Raw genomic sequence first — 22861 nt, 5'->3', positions numbered from 1 at the left:
TTTTGAAGAATTATTCCGTAAATAAACAAATAAATAGTGACGTCATTTGAACTACACAGTCTATATGTTTATTTCTATTTGGATGGCGTGGGTTGTGTAGAAGGATACTTTTTATGTTGAATATTTCTTTAGAAAGTATGGGCCGTTCATGAGTAATATCATTGGTACTGTGAAGGTTAAGTGACGCAAAAGTGTGTACGTCATTTACTTTGGAAAGAGGCGGTAATGAGTTACTTCCCTTCGGGTCTCGATCTATCACTGACAGCATGCGAACATGCGTTGGATTAGTAAGCCGCCTTGTAAAGGGTGCTTACTGGATTTGCTCTGTCCGGGTTTCAGGTGTTTGTTTGTCTACCATGTCATCACGTGTAAAGAGCTCGGTTAATATTTTTGGTAATTATTTATTAATTTATTTTATTTTATTTTTTTTATTAATTCTTTTTAAAATTTATTTATTTACTTAATTTTTTATTTTTTATAATTTATTCATTTACAAAAAATCTCCCTCCCTCTGTCTGTCTGTCTGTCTGTCTCCGTGTCCCACCCCTTTTTCTTTTTTTTTCTTTTTTTTTGGGGGGGGGGGGGGGGTTCTTGTGTGTGTGTACATGTGTGGGTTGATTTTTTTTTGGGGGGGGGGGGGAGTGGAGGGGGAGATGGGATGCATACCTCTTAGTTTAAATGTATTCGTGATTGCATTAATTTGAAGAGTAAAAATGTGTTGGGGACGCTCAGGGGAGAGGCAGAATGAGTGTATGATTTAAACCTTCTGTAGGTGTACACAATTCATGTCTGTGCCATAAGAAAATGAAATGCACACACAAAAAAGAACAAGAAATGCTCCTTAACCCGCTCCACGCCGTTCGAGTACATGGTGCTGCTGACCATCATCGCCAACTGTATCGTGCTGGGACTGGAGGAACACCTGCCGGAGGGGGACAAGACTCCTCTAGCATTGCAGCTGGTGAGTCAAGCTTTTCTTTCTTTTCTTGGTTGGCTGGCTGGTTGGTTGGTTGGCTGGCTGGTTGGTTGGTTGGTTGGTTGGTTGGAGACAAGACTCATCTAGCATTGTAGCTGGTGAGTCAAGCTTTTCTTTCTTTTCTTGGTTGGCTGGTTGGTTGGTTGGTTGGTTGGTTGGTTGGTTGGTTGGAGACAAGACTCCTCTAGCATTGCAGCTGATGAGTCATGCTTTTCTTTCTTTTCTTGGTTGGCTGGCTGGTTGGTTGGTTGGTTGGAAGGTTGTTTGGTTGGTCGTTTGGTTGGTTGGTTGGTTGGTTGGTTGGTTGGCTGGTTGGAAGGTTGTTGGATTGCAGCCTGTATGGAATTATACATGTTCGTCTAGTCATCGTCGTAGTCTTCGTCATCGTCTTCGTCTTCTTCCTCCCCCAGGTCCTTGTCATCAGCACCTTGTCTGTCTGTCTCTCTCTGTCTTTGTATATATCTCTCTATCTCTCTCTCTCTCTCTCTCTCTCTCTCTCTCTCTCTCTCTCTCTCTCTCTCTCTCTCTCTGTCTCGTCTGTCTGTCTCTTTCTTTCTCTCTTTCTATCTCTCTCTCTCTTTTTCTCTCTTTCTCTGTCTCTTTCTCTCTGTCTCTTTTCTGACTATCTCTCTCTTTCTCCCCCCCCCCCCTTCTCTCCCCCCCCCCCCTCCTCTCTCCCTCCCCCCCCCCCCCCCTCTCTCTCCTGCCTACCCTCCTTCCAACGCTGCTCCAAACTGATCCTTCTCAGTCTTACACTCACTTCGTTACCTGCTCCTCTTCGGTCCCTGGACTTCTCTGTACGTCAGTATGTCTGTCCGTTAGCGTCACAGTTGAATGTTAACATTGTTAACTTAAATGCGACGTTCTTCGAGGGCAAGGTATCCTGTACACCAGTACTTGGAAGACGAAGAGAAGTAGTATTCGTAGACGTGGGAGGGGGTCGGGTATCGTAATTATCGCAGCCTGGACCTGGAGAAGCATCTACACCATGACAAAAGACTCGAGCTAAAGAGAGAGAGAGAGAGAGAGAGAGAGAGAGGGAGAGAGAGAGAGAGAAAGAGAGAGAGAGAGAGAGAGAGAGAGAGAGAGAGAGAGAGAGAGAGAGAGAGAGAGAGAGAGAGAGAGAGAGAGAGAGCCTAATGAACTTGCCACGAGGGCGTGAACTTAAGTTAATTCGACCGCTACTAAGCTGAAGTCAGTGGGTACATCTTCGGTGACGAGGTAATTCGAAATTAATTATAAACTAGGGGGTGGGGGGGAGGGGGGGCAGGTGGTGGATGGAGGAGGGGAATGGCGGCTGGGGAAACGTGTGACTGTGGTCCGTGGTACGCAAAAACAGCTGGCAAAAAAAAGAAGAAAAAAAGTCAAGGCTTCTATCTCAGACTACTGCGACCAGTTTTGGTGACAAGGTGGTTTGGGAGCAATTATAATGAAGAGGACGATGGATAGAGTTGGAGGGCGGGGGTATCATTGTCGTCTATTGTACACAGAAGCAGCTGGCAAAAACAGACCGGCTTCTATAGTATAGCTTAGGTCACTGCGAACATCATTGTTGACTGAGTTGATTGGGACGCTATTGTAATGGAGTAAGTGGTGCGGGTGATAGAGTTGGGAGGGGGGATAATTGTCGTCCGTGGTACAGTCGAACCTGCCTTTGGGACCACCTCTCGAAAACGACCACCTGCCCACAACTACCACGCCCAAGGATCTTAGACGAGTTTTCTTTTATATTATCCATGTTTATGGGACCACTTTATTTTTTTATTTTTTTAATATTTTTTTTTATTTGCCAAGCACATCTTTGTGGGGATTTTAATCAATAACATGCATCCGTCTACAATGTATCATCATTCATCCTTCAACATTTATAATAAATATGTAAATGGCAAGTATACAAGACATATATATACAACATTAGGACATAACAGACAGACGGACATACAACATACCGTTCGCCTACAAGTAAGGCCGGAGCATAACATAACATGCAGATTACAATACTGATAAAAAGAAAGAAAAAGTGAGAGAGAGAGACAGTGAGAGAGAGAGAGAGAGTGGGGGGGGGGTAATGATGGTGGTGGTATCATTTATAATGTATACTCTTTGATAATGATACAAATAATAGATTCTTCTTGAAGTTCCACCCAACAATAATCAAAAGTCACTAAAATACAAGATACCCCTACACCCAAAAGATTGGACAGGGTGACAGACAGGTAAGAGGATAAGACAAGCAGACAGACATAAGACATACACACACACTCTTGCCTTAAGTCTTATAAAAACCTACAATTTTAAACTGTGGACAAAGTGAATCTGAAATGGACACTTCGCCTTGGTCAATAACCTAACATATATTCGCATAGGTTAACCACTCTGACAAAAAAAATCAAAATTTCTATTCCTGATAAAATTTAATTTCTTTTCAATATCTTCTTCTTCTTCTTCTGCGTTCGATGTTGGTGGCCGTGCTAGATCCTCAGACCAGTGGCTGCCAGGAAGTCCGCAGTCTTGCGCAGTTCGTCGGCAGGACCCCAGAGTTTGGCTCCAACACTGGTCTCTTCTTGCCAGAACTTCTGGCGTATTGTCTCTAGATGGGGGCAGTTCTGGAGAATGTGCTCCGGAGTTTGCTCTTCCGAGCCACATTCACAGTGTGCGTCATCCGCAAGGCCCAGTCTCTCTTTTCAATATAATATCTTTGTTTTAATATTTTCAAAAAAACACTAAAAAGCGGAACTGAGCCCTGAAGTTTACATTTATAAATATAATATTTTCCTAACAGAATATTCAAATCTAAAACTTTATCATCATTTCCAAATATTCTCAATCCTTTTGAAAAAGTCAAATATTCTTTGTGCAATACATTATTCAATTTAATCCAGAAGGTTTTAACAATCATACATTCCCAAAATAAGTGAAAAATTGTCTCCTCATGATACCCGCAAAATGTGCAAAGCGGTGAATTTTTAATTTTACACAAATATAAATATTTATTTCAAGGTAGAATCCGGTGTAAGAGTCGCAGCTGAAACCACCTTAAACTTACATCAACAGTACTTTGAAAGGGTTTCAAAAAAATGATTTTCCAATTCATATTACTTTCACTGGTGCTATTCCATTTTGACCACTTTTGGTCGGTTCCTTTGGTGGTCGTTATAGGCAGGTACGACTGAATACTGAGAATTAAGTAGGTTGCAAAAAGAAGAAGAAATAGGTCAAGGCTTCCAGGTTAGGTCGCTACGTGTATCATTATTGGCGGGGTTGATCGGGAAGCTATTGTAATAGAGGAAATTCTGGAGGGGGGGGGGGGGGGGCGTATAATTATCGTCTAGGGTGTACAGAAGCAGCTGACACAAGGAGAACAGCCAAGAGTGTCAGCTGGAGTGTGAGGTCACTGTGTCCCGACGTTTAGCACGTGCACTGTCAGTAAGGGTGACGTTTGGTCCTGGAGAAAGTCATCAAGTACTCTTTCAACTTGAGATTCTACGGGAGGTGTTGTAGTCATGTAAGTAAACTTACAAAGCGTGATTCCTAATTTCCCCGTCCAATGTCCAGCAACCACCACTCACTCCAGTCTGAATTAAGATCTTCAGCTTGAAAACGAACAAGTCTACGTACCTCATGCAGTGATTTGATCATGAAGTGTAGTTTCAAAGAGTCAGTTTGGGGAGGGGGGGGGGGCGTATAAAAGTAAACGATCACTGAGAAAATTAGATCCGTGACGTACGTCCCCATATATCCCCCATACCCCCCCCCCCCCCCCCCCCCCCCCCGCCTCTAATTTTGAATTTTGCCAAAATTGAAGATCTCAATCATGAAGTTGAAGGCATGCACCAAGATCCTGAAATGCCAGGCTCGGGTCACAGAGTGCAGTTTCAGTGGGAAGTCTGAGAAGTTTACCAAAGTTTACCGAGAAAGCGTGATCCGTAATACCCCCCTCCACCCTCTCCCATCGTGAAGTATCGGGACATAGAGTGTAGTTTCACGGACAGGGGTGTGTGTGTGTGTGTGTGTGTGGGGGGGGGGGGGGTGGATGGAGGAGGTTGAGAAGGGGGTTGCAGCCATATAATTCGAAAGTTAACAGCGGAGAAGTTGTGATCCATGATCCTTTTCCAAAATGGACGTAACCCGAGAAATTCAACACCGTCATTCTGAACTTGAAGTCTTCAATGATCTAGCAATGAACAGCTACATGTCGTGGAGTACGTACACCTGGAAAGAAAAAAGCCCCGAAGACAAATAAAAAATAAACTTTTCAATCCAGTGGAGCCGGGGAAAGTGTATGTAACCACGTATGAGGCCCTTTTCTGAGAAGGTCGGGCGTTATCTGGGATGCAGGAGGCGAGCAAGCCTGTAACGACAGAGATCGATCTCCTAATCTGGCAGAAACATCTGCTCGCCCAACTGAATTGCAAGGGCTCTCCTGCCGCGCGAGTGTCCTTATTCACTGAAGCTGCAATGAATAGAAATGATTTCGCTGAGGAGCTGGGGTCTACAGTCTCTGCTTGGGGTTTCAAGGAACAGTGCTTCTCCGTGTCAACGATTCGGCTCTTGCAGAGAGAGAGAGAGAGAGAGAGAGAGAGAGAGAGAGAGAGAGAGAGAGAGAGAGAGAGAGAGAGAGAGAGAGAGAGAGAGAGAGAGAGAACTAAACTGAAGTGAACTTTTTTTTTTTACAAGGAATAAGATTTAAGGCTAGGTCTTTTCTTACAAACTGTCTTTGGTACGCACAAACACACAGTAAAGCAAATTTACGAGGGGGGTAGGGGGGGGGGGGGGGTTAGTACATGCAGCTTCTATGCACGAGTCAGTGCATTGGGGATGTGCTGGTTAGCTTCATCGATCGAGCTGTGAGTAAAGAGGACCGCTGACACGGAAAGATGTGCCAAATTCCGTGATTCTGTCACTCATTTCTGGAGGGTTTGCGAGAGGAACTGAGTTGCGTGCTTTTTAGAGCGGCCCCCTCGATGCCTCCCCCGGCCTCTCAGTCTCTCTCTCTCTCTCTCTCTCTCTCTCTCTCTCTCTCTCTCTCTCTCTCTCTCTCTCTCTCTCTCTCTCTCTCTCTCTCTCTCTCTCTCTCTTCAGTTCATGACAGAAAAACCGAGATTTTCTTACAATCACCATGATCGATTTTTTTTTTTTTTTTTTGGTGCCGAAATCAAGTTCAGTTGTGATGAAATTCCACTCGGGCGTTTTCTTCAAGAATACATATTTTTCTCCATTTTTGCCCCAATGTTTCGATGAAGTTGTTTCTGTGTGACTATTTATACAGTGGATTTTGTATGCATTCATTTCATCAGTCATCGTAATGTGTGTGTGTGTGTGTGTGTGTGTGTGTGAGTGTGTCAGTGCAGTGTCAGCGTGTCAGTAGCCTGTGCACGGTGCCGGTGTGTGTGTGTGTGTGTGTGTGTGTGTGTGTCAGTGTGTGTGTGTGTGTGTCATTTTGTTTAAAACTGTTCAATCAATTCTTAACACGTTTTGTTTATTCATAAAAGAGCCAGTTTCATTCGAACCACCTCACAAAACGTCGCACTGACACTGTCCTGTCAGTCAGTATTTTCCTTGTCAGGTACTAACAAAGCATCTTGTATCTACAGGACGAAACCGAAGTTTACTTCCTAGGAATTTTCTGCGTGGAGGCCTTTTTGAAGATAGTAGCACTGGGCTTCGTTCTACACAAAGGATCATACTTGAGAAACATATGGAACATCATGGACTTTGTAGTAGTAGTCACAGGGTAAGTCGTTATGTTTCATCACTACTGATTCAATTTTCTGATTATTTTCCCCCGGTATTTGATGTAACAATTTGTTTTGATTATGAAATTATTATGACTGTTCTAAGCCGACGTAATATAAAGTGCAGGCCAAATTATAATGTTATTTTATTTGGGAATGACTCGTCACGGCGTTTGTATTTCAAGGGGGGAAGGTCACGGCGTAGCAGACGACAGTCAGTGTCAGGTCTGCACTAAATGTGGGTCGTGTGAAAAAAAACATATTCTGACCTCGTGTCTGCTTTCCGTATTTCTGAGTCAGTGTACTATGTGTGACTCGTTCATAACTAATTAATCCTTGTGGCGGAAAAGAAAACAAGAGAGGAAGTGATGGGGAAAAGGGCAGTTGTCGTCCCTTAGTAACTCTTCTTCTTTCGGAGATAGCAGAAGGTGCAGTAATTTTCGTCTAAGATGGCGGGCATTTCAACATTCGTTATGGCAGCTGCTTTTTCGTCCAAAATCGTCTTCAAAATACCGGAGTTCTGGTTTGATACACCAGTTTCCTAGAAGTTCCTTGATAATGTACGCTACTTTCTTTCTCTCTTTTAAGTTGGTTGTGACGTTTAAGAGTTACTTTGAGTGTCAAACAGAAACTAGCAGGACTTTCCTGTCTTTTTCATGAAAGCATAGACCTAAATATAGGTCCCTGATGAAAGTGAAAGTGAAACTAGCGAAAGTGATCGTTTTGGATGTGTTTAAAGTTTTGTTCGTTCTCCCTTTCCCACTGCCGTTATGCATAATCTTCCCGACTCCTCACCCTTGTTTTATAACAGATACAGGTGACTCGAAATTCCTCAGTCCTCTTTATCTCCAACACTGTTAAAAAATATGCACTCATGACTCAACTGTGTGTTAGTGTTACACTTACAGACGTTATTTTGATTGTTTGTCCTTCAGGTTTTTAGACTTTATGCTCACGTCACTTGACCAGCCGTTTGTCAGGTCTTTACGAGTTTTGCGACCCTTGAAACTTGTAAATGGAATTGAGAGTGAGTCAGTGAAAAGTTGGGGTGTAGCGGTGCGCTGGTGCCAGTGGTGGCGTGATAGCAGGCTGTGTTACCCCTGACCCTACTCAATCATTTGACTTCCCCTTTTATTTTTCGTCTGACGTATGTTGTGCATATTGAGTTATCAAGTATATTATTAAGGTCATCTTTGATCATTTTATTTTTAATTCAGAAAAAAATAACAGTAACAGTGTTACACATCCCTCAACCAATGTGTAAAATTTACATACTAACATAGGAATTGTGTTAACTTTGCAATCTGTTAGGCCAAAAAAAAAAAAGGTCTGTTTACGGTAACATAGGCCAAAAAAAAAAAGGGTCGGTAGGTCGGGATTTTTTTTTTTTTTTTTTTTTTTTTCCAAAAAACCATATTTTTACGTTATTTTGTTTGGGTTTTTTTTTTTTTTTCCCCAAATGCCAAAAAAAAGTCTAGGGTCGCGCGAAAAAAATAGGGTCGGTCGGGTTACCGTAAACAGACCTCTTTTTTTTTTGGCCTTAGAACTTGGAGAGCTCTTTTATACTTTTTGCTAATTTGCTATTGTCAGTAATTTGATTATTTATCCTCCATAAACTCTGTCAAAGCTATCTATTTTGTGAAATGTAATGATTGTGCACTTATCACTCGCAATTACTGTTACTAATTACACTGCAGTCAAATTTCCAGTCTGACTCTCTTGAATGACATTAAAGATGATTTATCAAACCAAGATTCAACAGTTTTTCACGTTACTGTTAGGAGACAGTTATAATGTTACTGTTAGAGTATCTTATGCTACCCTGTCTAAATCTGCACAAACAGACAGTTTAGTAAGTTTTACTTTTGCTTTTGCGTGTAAAACGTTTTAACTAACTGATTGTTCATTTGTTGATCACTTGTGACTCAAAGATTGAGTTTGCATTGCACAAAGACTAAGTTACATACTAAGGGTATATTAATCATGACAGTTTAAGAAATAATGTAAGTAAGAAGTTATGGCCCAGCTGTATGGTTTTTATTTGATTAACTAATGCAGCCCTGAAAGTCCAAAAAATGGTCCACTAAGTGCTTCTGAAAATTTACTAGCCAGAGGGCAAATTTTACAAGCCAAACCAAAAAGACTGTTTCAGCAACTTTACTCGCATTTGGCGAGTAGATGAACATTTCTACTAACCAGTTACATGTTTAAAGTAAAATACTCGCCACTTTCAGGCCTGTAATGTGTTTTTTCTTTGTAGCCTTTTGGAGATTGGAGGGAGAAGGCGTTTGAACCGAATGTTGTGTTTCATTTATGTCTTACGTACATGTAATGGACTCGTGTTGATGACCCCGGTGGGTGAGCTTTGAAGAGTACCCTGCTCTTTGTTTCTCCAGGTTTATTACCCTTTTTGCTTCCTCCTCCACTGGAAATTTCGATCTGAGAACGCTCAGAGCCGTGAGAGTTTTGCGGCCACTAAAGTTGGTCTCAGGGATCCCAAGTATGTACTCGTACTCGTAGCACCGCCTCCCTCGCATGCCCTGATATTATCCACTTCATTGTTGTCAACTTCTACAAGTTTATCCTTTTCCAGTTTTGGGCTGTTGTGAAAAGTGTACAACTCTCTTGTGTTTAACATGTAGTTGTACACTTTGTGTAATAGTACTTTTACTCTTACACCAATTTTCTTTTTCTTTTTCAGAGTTGGTGTTGTGGTTATTCAAATTTGGTTCATTTTCCGTTTTTCTTAAATTTCATTTTGTTTTGTTTCATTTTTTGGAGGGGTGTAGTTTTGATTTTTGGTTTTCAATTTCATGTACATGTATTTTGTACATTTTTTCTATTGTTCTTTCTTAAATTTGTGATGGATTGAATTTTATTACTTCATTCTTTTCGGAGCAGAAGCTACTGCCAGCCCATAGTGCCAGATATCGTTCAGCCAAAAACGTCATGTTGTGGACTTTGGGTTACTCAACATTGCATACATGTGTTGAAATAAGGTCTGTAGAGGAATTTGAATTGAAGGTCCTTTATTTCATTACAAACTGACTGACTTCATTTTACAATAATAAACTGAAGTAAAACATTTTAAGATATAAAAGCTAGCAGACTGGCAATTTACCTGACTTCATTTTACAATTATAAACTGAAGTGAAGCATTTTTTTAAGATATAAAAGCTAGCAGACTGGCAATTTACTTGGTTAATCGTTGTCTCTGACATGTTCTAGCTCCCCCTTCCCCCTTGCAGGCCCCCCCTCCCCCTATACAGTGTGTACTGAGTTTTAACTGGCATCAATACACTGTACTATATATCTAATCTGGTTTAGTTTGTCAGTGACAATTGATCTTGTAGAATATTATTTATACTACTTTTACTAGTATTTTAACTGAGCTGCATGGATTTGATTATGCATCAAAAGATGGTTCTCTTTAATATTATTTCCGCCCCTAAGCAAAACTGCAGCATTTAAATCAGTAAAGTAGATGGCATAAAGCCCAGTACAGTTTTCACACCTTAAAAGCAGTGTAGTGTCCGCGTGCATGTTTTGCTTGTAATATTTTGTCTTCTTTCTTGTCATCTTTTTTTCTTCATTTATTGTGATAACTGATTTCATGTCATTGGAAGTATTGTGATCCACACAAAGCTTAATTGATTAATATCAATGCATTGTACTATATTTTATTCAGTCAGATATAGCTCAGTCAGTAGCGTCACTGGCTTCAAAACCAGTTATCGCTATCGGCATGGGTTTGATCCCCACGTTCGGCAAGGGATTTATTTCCCAGGGTCAACTTTGTGCAGACTCTCCTCAGTGTCCGACAACACCCGTGTGCACGCATGCACATGATAAAGATCTCAAGCTCACAGTGAAAGTCTCAGGGCTGGGAAACGTGAATACGCACATGCAGGAAAAAGACAAAATATTGGGTAGCGCCATACTGTATGGCAGCTTGCTCACCGTAGTGAGAAATTAGCCCGAAATTTCATGGGGGTATAACCTGACGGGATTATACGAAATCTTATCCTTATCCTTGATACAAGACCTTTTTTTTTTTTCGCAAGAAATATATAAATGTTTGACGTTTATCTTTATTTCAAACTCTGTGGAACATTTAACTGCTAAGGATTATTTCATTTTGTCAGCATTCCTGAAGAACATTATGAGAATATGGGCGTGTGGTCTCATGTAATCACTTGGGCTAGCCAAATAGAAAAACAAAATTAAGTTTTTGAGTTATTGATGAAGGGGCAAAGCCAACAGTAGAATGTATGCATGTGCATTGTTGCATCATTACTATAAGTGTTTTGTCTATTTTTTTCACCTATTTTAAAGGTCGATAAATTTAGGGTTCTAGAAAATCTTCATTTTTGTCGATTGAATGTTTAATAAGCTTACCATTCTTGATTTTGATCATGTGTTATAACTTGTTTGTATGTTGTACTTTAATTACATTTGTGTTCTTGTTTTTGTGTGTCTATACAATGGCAAATATGTTGTTTCAGTCATTTCAAATGGACCAGATTTGCTAAAAACATGTGTTTCAATGTTGGTGATCATTTCAGTTTCCTTTTGATAGCTTTACATGATGTGTCCCATGTTTCTTTCTGTGGATATTTGTGCACAATTTAAAAAAGAATGTTTGTGTTCTTCTTTATTAAAGGCACAATAAGCCTCCCGTAAACCATCACAGATACTGTCAGGTTTTTACACACAGTACAAACACACTTCCATTTGAACGCTCACCGCTTGAGAACATCCTAGCTGCCCTCCGTAAAGAGCGAACAATTTTCAAATAATTTATTTTTGCATGGTTTATCTTACCCCTGAGCCATTGTGAACCCGTGTGATCCAGTTTCCCTTTTTCACAATGTAGTCATCAGTTAGTAATTTGAATGCTACTCGATGTGAGCTTATCTGCAATAGCAGGTTTTTATGCACAAAACAAACGGCTGTGGTTCACAAGAACTCTAGCGGTGGCTTTTGACTGTTGAGAGGAACTGGTGATATGCATAAACCGTCGTCTGCTACGACCCTTGCGTGACGGCCTGCTTCCGGGCTTTTCTTTTTTCAAACTTTCACAACTTCGAATTGTACCACTGATCTTGTCATGATGAAAAAAGAATTCTTTTATGATTAAAGAATGTTTGTGTAACAAGCTGTCAATTTATTATTTAGATTTTAAAAGTTAGGTCTAGCGCAAAAACGCACCACGGTCCAAAAACATTCTGATAATCATCGATCCACGGCTATCGCCAGTTTACCTCTGACAGCATGCTGCATCATTGTGCGAATCAAACAAGAATACAGAGTTATCTCCCATATGTTTTTCGCGAGCACTGATCTAAATTTGAGATCAGTGTTCGCGATACGAAAATGATTGCAGATTGGCTGACTTCGACAGTGATCTCCGTTCTGTTCTTCACAGTTATGATAAAGACATCGTTCTAAGGACAAAACAAGTCGAAATTTTGAGACTGCTGTCGGAAGGAGACCGTGATATATGGTTGCATCCCTCGCAACTGGTTACAGAAAAAATCGTCTGCTCCGGCGCGCGTCGAAGCCAAAGTTGATTATCATGTGACACTTTAGAGTTGTTTGCACAGTAAATACATCTGCGAAAGATAGCTCGCTTGAAACTGTCTTACATATCAATTCCTTTGTAATTTAAAAATTACACAACACATTGAAAAATTATTATCGACGATCGCGAATCTGCTTATATCCATAACACATTACGAAAATCTAAATATGTAGAAAAAACGATTTCCTCTCCAGACAAGGAAAACCAAGGCATCCTGTCAGCGATATAATGAGACCCAAAGCAGACCTGGGAACCCATACGATTTCGCCGTATTCTGTACGCATGATTGGCGAGAATACGATCAGTACGGTCAGTGGGAAAAAAATACTACGAGAAAAATTCCTAGACTACTTTTATTCACAAGCCCATCTTGAAGCCGATCCAGTATTTTGACACGTTATTACAGTTTTTGTCAATAGAAATTGAAAAAGGATTTGTTAACGATGTGGCGGACGCGTGTGAAGCATGTTTGAATCATGGATGCAGTTCAAATGTTGTTTGTTTGAGAATACTCTAATTGCAAAACAAGGGTTCCCAGGTCTGCCGAAGGGAAGTAACTCATTTTTGACCTGAGTTCAGGATAAGTCCAAAAAGTGTCTGAGACAATAATAATTCTTTAAAAATTGCTCGCTTTTTACGTAGGGCACCTAGGATGTTCCCATTTGGTGAGCATTCCAATGGAAGGGTGTTTGTACTGTGTGTAAAAGCCGGACAGTATCTGTGATGGTTTACGGGAGGCTTACTGTGTGTAAAAGCCCGACAGTATCTGTGATGGTTTACGGGAGGCGCACTGTGCCTTTAAGATACTTCTGTTTGATGACTGATACTGATAGTAAAAGGTGGTTTTTTTGCTCAAAGTTTATACTTAATTTACCTGTACTGATGTGTAAAACTTATTGAGTTTACTGATACAAATATGCTATGTGAAGGTCTGTAATATTTGGATATTGTCTTTGATTACAATGTCTTTGCCTACATGTGCGATTCTCTTAACTTATGTGCATTTATAGGAGCGTGGTACCTGCGATTGACAACCTTGGGACTAGCCCAAAGTGTCCCTACATTGCAGGTGGCCTGTTATGACAGGTATACTTTGGTAGAGGTAGTAACAAGAAAGAACAGAAGTGTCCTTTTAATGGAGGTGTCCTCTTATCGGAGGGACCACACATCTCAGGTACATGTACTGGTACTGTATTTCAGCATTACCTCTAATTATTTCATTTTTGTAAACTTACCTGAGTTTTGCACCTGCTAATTGCAATTGTTACCTGTGGTGTCCAGGCCTGCAGGTGGTGCTCAAGTCCATCCTGCGGGCGATGGCCCCGCTGCTGCAGGTCTTGCTGTTGGTGCTGTTTGCCATCGTCATCTTCGCCATCATCGGCCTGGAGTTCTACGTCGGTGCGTTCCACACTGCCTGCTTCAAGGCGGGCGTGCGCTCCTTCAAAGAGGAGGGTAGGAGGCCGTTCACATGGCACACTTTCAACCAACTTTTTCCCTACTTAGTTGATACGCAGACATGATGTTTCTCCCCCCATTGGCCAATTTCCGGCATTTTGTTTGTGTGTGTAGGCTGGGAAGGATGAGGGTGTGTGTCTCCAGAATTGAAAGCTTATGTATTATTCTTGAGATCATTCCTACAAAGAGGGTTAGTTGATGAGCGGGCATGATACTTCTCCCCTGATTGGCCAATTGTTGGCATTTTCAATTCTTCTCTTCTTCGTTCGTGGGCTGAAACTCCCACGATGTTTATGTGTATGACCAGTTTTACCCTACCATCTAGGCAGCCATATGCCACTTTCGGGGGATGCATGCTTGGTATCTTCGTGTTTTTATAACAACACTGCCTGCTTCCAGGATGGCACGCACCCCTACACAGAGGGTAAAGTGCAGTTCACATGGCCCACTTTCAACAAACTTTTCACCTACTTTTGTCGGAAGTGTCAGAATCGCTCTCCACCGAGTCAATGTGGACCCAGCACAAAATCTGTACAGTGCGTTTCCTGTTAGTATTACAGTGGTACCGCTCTTTAAGACCTCAAAGAATCGGAAAAAATTAGATCTTAAAAAGGAGGAAGTCAAAAAATCGGGGTAAATTTACAAAGGTGATGAACACAAAAAAATTGGGAAAAAACAATTTCTGAAAAGGGGGGAAGTCTTAAATTGGGGTGTCTTTAAGTTTAAAGGGGGGGTTCTACTGTATTTAAATTGTGCCTCCGATCTATCAATTGTAAAGATTTCCGCGAACACAGACCTGGCATTAGATGTCACCTTTAGGTTATGTTCCATTTATAAGTACCGTACTTTCCGGGTGACACGGCGCTTCGTTATCTAAGACGCACCCCCTTCTTTTTAAAAAAAATTGTAATCCAGTCACCCATTAGACGCAGGGGGCCGATAGGGCGCACCAAAATGACCCAGTTTTTGCCATGAGAGGTGGTTCCCCTGTCATATCTGAGAGAGGAAACACTTCCTGCATCGGGGTCAGTGACCGGTCAGTGACCGACTTTAACTGAGTAAAAATATGTGTGCTCTGTGTGTGCGGCCAGATCAAAGGCATTGTGATAGCTGGGTGGCCTTGTTAAAAGACATGACCTTCTTCCCAGGGGTCAATGACCCAGTTTTTGCCATGAGAGGTGGTTCCCCTGTCATATCTGAGAGAGGAAACACTTCCTGCATCGGGGTCAGTGACCGGTCAGTGACCGAGTTTAACAGAGTGGAAATCTGTGTGTGCGGCCAGATCAAAGGCAGGGCAGTACCTAGTAGCTGAAACATGCATTATCACAAGTTGTTTGGCTGGTACTCAAGCGGTCTCTTTGATTTTTTTCGTATTTCATACACGGATTAGGCGCTTCGTTATACATGACGCAGGGGTCGAACTCGAGGAAAAAAGTCGAGCCTTATGACCCGGAAAGTACGGTAGATGAATCGGTAACAAAACTTTTCATCATTCTCATTCTGTTTGCAGATGATATCGACCTGGGAGATCAAAACAGCATACGACCGTGCCTAGCAGACGGCAACTGGTACGGTGCATTCCGCTGCCAGACCAACATCTCCAAATGCGAGCGGGGCTGGGAGGGCCCCAACCACGGCATCACCAGCTTTGACAACATTGGTTTTGCCATGCTCACCGTGTTCCAGTGTATCACCATGGAGGGCTGGACCACCGTTCTGTATTATGTACGTCTCTTTCTTCCCTTTTTCTCTCTTCGATTGTCTCCCTTTCACTATTTTTTCAGCTGTTATACCCCTATTTGATCATCAGCTTCGGCAACATTGGTTTTGCCATGCTCACCGTGTTCCAGTGTATCACCATGAGGGCTGGACCACCGTTCTGTATTATATACGTCTCTGTCTTCCCTTTTTACATTTAGTCAAGTTTTGACTAAATGTTTTAACATAGAGGGGGAATCGAGACGAGGGTCGTGGTGTATGTGTGTGTGTCTGTCTGTCTGTCTGTGCGTGTGTGTGTGTAGAGCGATTCAGACCAAACTACTGGACCGCTCTTTTTGAAATTTGACATGAGAGTTCCTGGGAATGATATCCCTGGACGTTTTTTCAATTTTTGACTCACATGCGAAGCAAAAGTGAGTCTATGTACTCACCCGAGTCGTCCGTCCGTCCGTCCGTCCGGAAAACTTTAACGTTGGATATTTCTTGGACACTATTCAGTCTATCAGTACCAAATTTGGCAAGATGGTGTATGATGACAAGGCCCCAAAAAACATACATAGCATCTTGACCTTGCTTCAAGGTCAAGGTCGCAGGGGCCATAAATGTTGCCTAAAAAACAGCTATTTTTCACATTTTTCCCATTTTCTCTGAAGTTTTTGAGATTCAATACCTCACCTATATATGATATATAGGGCAAAGTAAGCCCCATCTTTTGATACCAGTTTGGTTTACCTTGCTTCAAGGTCAAGGTCACAGGAGCTCTTCAAAGTTGGATTGTATACATATTTTGAAGTGACCTTGACCCTGAACTATGGAAGATAACTGTTTCAAACTTAAAAATTATGTGGGGCACATGTTATGCTTTCATCATGAGACACATTTGGTCACATATGATCAAGGTCAAGGTCACTTTGACCCTTATGAAATGTGACCAAAATAAGGTAGTGAACCACTAAAAGTGACCATATCTCATGGTAGAAAGAGCCAATAAGCACCATTGTACTTCCTATGTCTTGAATTAACAGCTTTGTGTTGCATGACCTTGGATGACCTTGGGTCAAGGTCACATGTATTTTGGTAGGAAAAATGTGTAAAGCATGTGAGTCGTATGGGCTTTGCCCTTCTTGTTTTATAAATACCTTTGATGACGTCATATCCGGCTTTTTGTAAAAGTTGAGGCGGCACTGTCACACCCTCATTTTTCAATCAAATTGATTGAAATTTTTGTAAAGCAATCTTCGACGAAGGCCGGGCTTCGGTATTGCATTTCAGCTTGGTGGTTTAAAAATGAATTAATGACTTTGGTCATTAAAAATCTAAAAATTGTAATAATTTTTTTTTATATAAAATGATCCAAATTTACGTTCATCTTATTCTTCATCATTTCCTGATTCCAAAAACATATAAACATGTTATATTTGGATTAAAAACAAGCTCTGAAAATTAAAAATATAAAAATTATGATCAAAATTATATTTCCGAAATCGATTTAAGTGTCAGTTTAGAGGAACGATAAATTGTTTTTAAACTGAAGGTGAGGCGATGGTATTTAGGACTAGACAAGGATGGTGAGGAAGGGGGAAGGAATGGAGATAGCGGATGTGGGCGGGGCCTAGAAGTAAGGAGGGAGGGGGGAGGGTGTTGTAGTGGAGGTTTTGGCGCCAAACTTTCTGGCAAGGGAGTGCCAGAGGATACACGCTCTTGCATTAGCGGCAAAGCAGCGGCAGCAGCAGCAGCAGCATTGAAGTGCGCGCGTCGGAAATTGAACATTTTTGGAATGTCCGAAATAGAACAATGGTGTAAGGAGTCAAACCTTCCTTCAGCGGTGACCAGCGTCCTCGTCAAAGAGGGGTTCGATTCGTTGGCGGCCCTCAAATGTGTCGAGCCGGAGGATTTGGACTCCCTGAGTGCCAACATAAAAAGGGGGCATCTTGCCCTGCTTCGGGCAGGGATTAAAACCCTGCAAGCAAAAGATGGGGGAGGCCCCATGAGCAACGACACCGCCAGAGGTGCCAGTGGTTTGGCGGAATTGTTGGGGCGACTCAACATGGACGGTTCGCCAGTGACGCCGGCAAGACCCAAAGGTGAGGGATTAAAAATCATCGATTTTGTTTCATCCTCGTTGGCTGTGGAGGAGGAGGTGTCTCTTGGCGGAGGGGTGACAATCAAGTTACCCAATACAAAGCCGAAGTTAGATCGGGTGTCACCCTCCGCCTGGATTGTGGCAAATGCCAGAATCATGGCCACACTCCTGTCCCGGGATAAAGACTTTGATGTAGCGGCCTATCTACGCTACACAGAGATGGTGGGGGAGTTAGGCTGCCGTTTCACCTGGCAGTCTGTGCTCATCTTCGACGACGAATATCGACAGCGTCAGGCGGCCGACAAATTGTCCTGGGGGACCGAAGCACCACACCTGGCGACAGTTGTGCTTCGGGAGCAGGCTATGCCAACCATCAAGAAGTCTGGCGGCAACGGCGGAGCCAGTGGCGCGCACCGACAGCGACCGACAGGACCCGGGGGCAAAGAGGTGTGCCTGCAGTACAACAAGGGGTCATGCGCCTATGGTCCACGTTGTATCTACGAGCACGCGTGCAGCAGCTGCGGCAAGGACCATCCCACAACCCAGCACTCAGCGAACCCTGGCAGCCACCCCCTGATATAGGATCCAGCACAGCAAATTGTCTCTACGGCCAAGGTAGGCCCCAACCACTCTAGTCCTTATGCAGCACAGAACCCTGACAATTGTAACTTTCTCTGTGGTAGTTCTTCCATTAGCGCAAAACTTCATATTTGGCAAAATTAGCTGGTAGATGATAGCGATAAGACCTTTTTGTTGGATGGCATTGAACACGGTTTTCGCATTATTGCAAGAGGCAGTGTAGTAACACCAGTAGAACATAAGAACCACAAATCAGCGATACAGCATAAAGTAGCAGTAGAGCAGGAACTCATAGATCAGATAAATAAAGGAAACTACGTTATTGCTTCAAAGAAGCCTACCATAGTTAGTGCCTTGGCAGCTATACCAAAAAACGATAAAGAAATCAGACTCATTCACGATGGCAGCAGACCTTATGGACAAGCAATGAAATATTACTCAATACCGGAAAGTGTTAAATTTCAAACATTAAGAGATGCCTGTAAATTAGCAAAGAGCGGATATTGGTGCGCTAAAGTTGATCTTCAAGCAGCATACAGATCTGTGTGTATCCACCCAGAGAACTATCAGGTAACTGGACTCAAATGGGTTTTTGGTGATGACAAAACACCTACTTATCTTTTTGACAGCAGACTGCCGTTTGGCAGTAACGTAGGTCCCGCTCATTTCCATAGGATTTCACAGGCTGTGAGACGGTGTATGATTAGACGAGGAATGAGTGGAGTAGTGGCCTATATTGATGATTTTTTGTTAGCAACAGAAACAAAAGAAGAGTGTGAAAAAATGCTTTTTACCTTGATTAGATTACTCAGAGAATTAGGATTTAACATCAGTTGGAAGAAAGTGGTGGGGCCTACCCAGCGCATCACCTTCCTGGGGGTGGACATTGACGCCCAGTTGAGAGAGCCTGCGAGGCTCTGTAGCTGCTGCTTGCTTGCGCGTTGTTTCCGCTGAAACTGCTGAAGTTTCTGTCGTAGCTGTTGTATCTTGTCGTTGCCCAACGACAGTGTGCAGGCCTGGGTGTCAATGTCCACCCCCAGGAAGGTGATGCGCTGGGTAGGCCCCACCACTTTCTTCCAACTGATGTTAAATCCTAATTCTCTGATTAGCACCTGTTACTTAAGGTACTTAGACCAAATACCAAATAATATTATAGACAAGTACAGATCTCTTTTCTCCGATAAATTACCTAAACACTGATTACCGATTCTCGTCTATTGGGCAAAGGAAGGGCTTCCTTGGTTGGGAGAAGTCCACAGACAACTGTATTGTTGATGTCCGTTAAGTGATATCAAATGAATGTATGTGTCTGTTGACCTGTATGAAAAAGAGGAAAGTAAATGGCCCCCCTGGTTTTGCCCAATGTACGAGACTCGTGAACAGTCGTTATCTTTGGAATGTCTGCGAGAGAATGGAGGGAGAGTCACTGAGTACATCTCTGGGGTGAGAGTCTGTGTGTGGCCGTAGTGTGATTGTGTGGATAGGGAGTGGCCCACAAGGGCGGAGGGGGGAAGATGAGGGGAGGTGAGGGGGGGGAGGTGCGTCAAGGAGCGGAAGTTTAAGTGTCAGTTTAGAGGAACGATAAATTGTTTTTAAACTGAAGGTGAGGCGATGGTATTTAGGACTGGACAAGGATGGTGAGGAAGGGGGAAGGAATGGAGATAGCGGATGTGGGCGGGGCCTAGAAGTAAGGAGGGAGGGGGGAGGGTGTTGTAGTGGAGGTTTTGGCGCCAAACTTTCTGGCAAGGGAGTGCCAGAGGATACACGCTCTTGCATTAGCGGCAAAGCAGCGGCAGCAGCAGCAGCAGCATTGAAGTGCGCGCGTCGGAAATTGAACATTATTTGTCCCACCAACCAACCCCTATCCACCCCCATGGCAATTTGCTGGATTTCGTCCTATGTCGATAAAGACTTCTACTATGCCTTATCAAATGCATGATGTTTGCTTCTTATGACCTGATCATATTTCCATCGTACGTTTCCGTCGTTGGACGTATGTGTATTCCAGACCTGTTTACACTACACATTGAGCGTAGTAGACTACGAATTTGAATAATATACTACGCAACTACGCAAGTCTGTCGTTTTCTACGCAAACGGTATTTAAAAAAAAAATTTTTTTTTTTTTCTTTTTTGTCTTTACACCTGCTCCTTGTCACGTTGTGCTCTCACACCGCCCCGTCCCTGCACGCAAACGGTATTGTTTCGGCTACGCATATCACAATCCGTAATTTTCTTCATCTCCCTTGACCGATCCATTTTCCAATCCATGTTTTCGGCCAGCAGTCGTTTGCTGCGTGCAGCGCGTAAAGCGCCCACGGGCGTTGCGTTGTAGCTTGTTAATGCCGAATAGGCTTCTCCAAGCAAATGCCGGGCACAACTGAAAGCGTTACTGCCAAACCATGCGGGCGTTTCGACACAATGGCTGAACGCAGAGCACACGAAAGTGAAGATGAGAACTGTGAAGAAAATGACTCCGAAAGGCCACCGACCAAAAAGAAAAAGACGAGCAATGCGCCGAACCAAGTCTTTCTGCCAAAATATCATCAGGACTACCCATGCCTTGTCTTCGCGGAAAGGAAAACATCATGCTCATTGCACTGTCTGCAATTCCCATTTTTCCGTCAGTCAATCAATACATGTGGTAAAAAGTAGCAATCATTGTTCTTGTTGTTGTGATAGGTCGACGAGAAATTCTACACATTCAATTACAAAACTACACATTTGCCTCATTTTGCTCCCAGAAAATACACATGCAATGTTTTAGGGGTAAACAGGTCTGGTATTCTTTCACTTCATTGAAAAAGGGGGGCTTATGTGTTTTCGTTAAATAACATGTTGTAATTGATTGAATTGTGTGTTGATTTGTTACCGATGTTAGTTTTAGGGTTTTTATTGAGTCACTTGAGAAAATGTGACTCTATGTAATCGGTCAGTGTTAGTCTGTCCGGCCGGCCGGCCGTCCGTAGACACCACCTTAACGTTGGACTTTTCTCGGAAACTATCAAAGCGATCGGGCTCATATTTTGTTTAGTCGTGACCTCCAATGACCTCTACACTTTAACGATGGTTTCGTTGACCTTTGACCTTTTTCAAGGTCACAGGTCGGCGTCAAAGGAAAAATTAGACATTTTATATCTTTGACAAAGTTCATCGGATGTGATTGAAACTTTGTAGGATTATTCTTTACATCAAAGTATTTACATCTGTAGCCTTTTACGAACGTTATCAGAAAAACAAGGGAGATAACTAGCCTTTTCTGTTCGGCAACACACAACTTAACGTTGGGCTTTTCTCGGAAACTATAAAAGTGACCGGGCTCAAATTTTATGTGAACGTGACTCCCAGTGACCTCTACACTTTGACGTCTGCTTTGGTGACCTTTGACCTTTTTCAAGGTCATAATATTCAGAACTGCGAAAGTGACTCGATCGAGCGTTTGCTCTTCTTGTTACTGTAATGTTAATGTGTGTGGAGAAGTCCACAGACAACTGTATTGTTGATGTCCGTTAAGTGATATCAAATGTATGTATGTGTCTGTTGACCTGTATGAAAAAGAGGAAAGTAAATGGCCCCCCTGGTTTTGCCCAATGTACGAGACTCGTGAACAGTCGTTATCTTTGGAATGTCTGCGAGAGAATGGAGGGAGAGTCACTGAGTACATCTCTGGGGTGAGAGTCTGTGTGTGGCCGTAGTGTGATTGTGTGGATAGGGAGTGGCCCACAAGGGCGGAGGGGGGAAGATGAGGGGAGGTGAGGGGGGGGGTGCGTCAAGGAGCGGAAGTTTAAAAACAATTTCATCTTATTCCTTGTCGGTTCCTGATTCCAAAAACATATAGATATGATATGTTTGGATTAAAACCACGCTCAGAAAGTTAAAACGAAGAGAGGTACAGAAAAGCGTGCTATGCAGCACAGCGAAACCACTACCGCGCTGAACAGGCTCGTCAGTTTCACTCCGTTTTGCACAAGCGGCGGACTACGGTCATTGTGAAAAAATGCAGTGCGTTCAGTTTCATTCTGTGAGTTCCACAGCTTGACTAAATGTAGTAATTTTGCCTTACGCGACTTGTTCTTTTTTCGTTTGTCTCACTTTCACTCTTTTTACATTTAGTCAAGTTTTGACTAAAAAGTTTTAACATGGAAGGGGAATCATGACAAGGATCATGGTGTATGTGTGTGTGTGCGTGTGTGTGTGTAGAGCGATTCAGAGTAAACTACTGGACCGATCTTTATGAAATTTGACATGAGAGTTCCTGGGTATGATATCCCCGGACTTTTTTTTCATTTTTTCTATAAATGTCTTTGATGACGTCATATCCGGCTTTTTGTAAAAGTTGAGGCGGCACTGTCACACCCTCATTTTTCAATCAAATTGATTGAAATTTTGGCCAAGCAATCTTCGACGAAGGCTGGACTTTGGTATTGCATTTCAGCTTGGTGGCTTAAAATTTAATTAATGACTTTGGTCATTAAAAATCTGAAAATTGTAAAAAAAAAAATTTATAAAACGATCCAAATTTACGTTCATCTTATTCTTCAGCATTTTCTGATTCCAAAAACATATAAATATGTTATATTTGGATTAAAAACAAGCTCTGAAAATTAAAAAAATTAAAAATTATGATGAAAATTAAATTTTCGAAATCAATTTAAAAACACTTTCATCTTATTCCTTGTCGATTCCTAATTCCAAAAACATATAGATATGATATGTTTGGATTAAAAACA

The 22861-nt window shown here is 42.3% G+C and overlaps 2 protein-coding genes across 2 annotated transcripts in view; both read left to right on the top strand.

Annotated features, from left to right (window-relative positions):
• The first annotated feature begins 704 nt into the window (after window positions 1-704).
• On the top strand, window positions 705-7815 carry LOC138947931 (voltage-dependent calcium channel type A subunit alpha-1-like). Its single transcript, XM_070319456.1, has 3 exons — window positions 705-961; window positions 6571-6710; window positions 7647-7815. Exons 1-3 carry the CDS (start codon window positions 869-871, stop codon window positions 7813-7815), a joined length of 402 nt encoding a protein of 133 aa, XP_070175557.1. The 5' UTR covers window positions 705-868.
• Window positions 7816-9112: 1297 nt separating this feature from the next.
• LOC138948652 (voltage-dependent calcium channel type A subunit alpha-1-like) overlaps window positions 9113-22861 on the top strand; it is a 71375-nt gene continuing 57626 nt past the window's right edge. Inside the window, exons 1-3 of the mRNA XM_070320228.1 lie at window positions 9113-9211; window positions 13577-13747; window positions 15261-15475. Coding sequence (XP_070176329.1) covers window positions 13612-13747; window positions 15261-15475 — 351 coding nt within the window. The 5' untranslated portion in view covers window positions 9113-9211; window positions 13577-13611. The remainder of the gene's footprint in view (window positions 9212-13576; window positions 13748-15260; window positions 15476-22861) is intronic.

This window comes from Littorina saxatilis, linkage group LG15 (genome assembly GCF_037325665.1).
Source record: "Littorina saxatilis isolate snail1 linkage group LG15, US_GU_Lsax_2.0, whole genome shotgun sequence".
NCBI lineage: Eukaryota > Metazoa > Mollusca > Gastropoda > Littorinimorpha > Littorinidae > Littorina > Littorina saxatilis.
The sequence above is the reverse complement of the archived record's forward strand: the minus strand, read 5'-3'. Positions and strand labels throughout refer to the sequence as shown.

Bases quoted from the DNA above. Each gene is read 5' to 3' on its own strand.
- LOC138947931 (XM_070319456.1), top strand. From the start codon at position 869: ATGGTGCTGCTGACCATCATCGCCAACTGTATCGTGCTGGGACTGGAG. The intron at 962-6,570 runs GTGAGTCAAGCT...TTGTATCTACAG, and splicing joins CTCCTCTAGCATTGCAGCTG to GACGAAACCGAAGTTTACTT. The intron at 6,711-7,646 runs GTAAGTCGTTAT...TTTGTCCTTCAG, and splicing joins TTTGTAGTAGTAGTCACAGG to GTTTTTAGACTTTATGCTCA.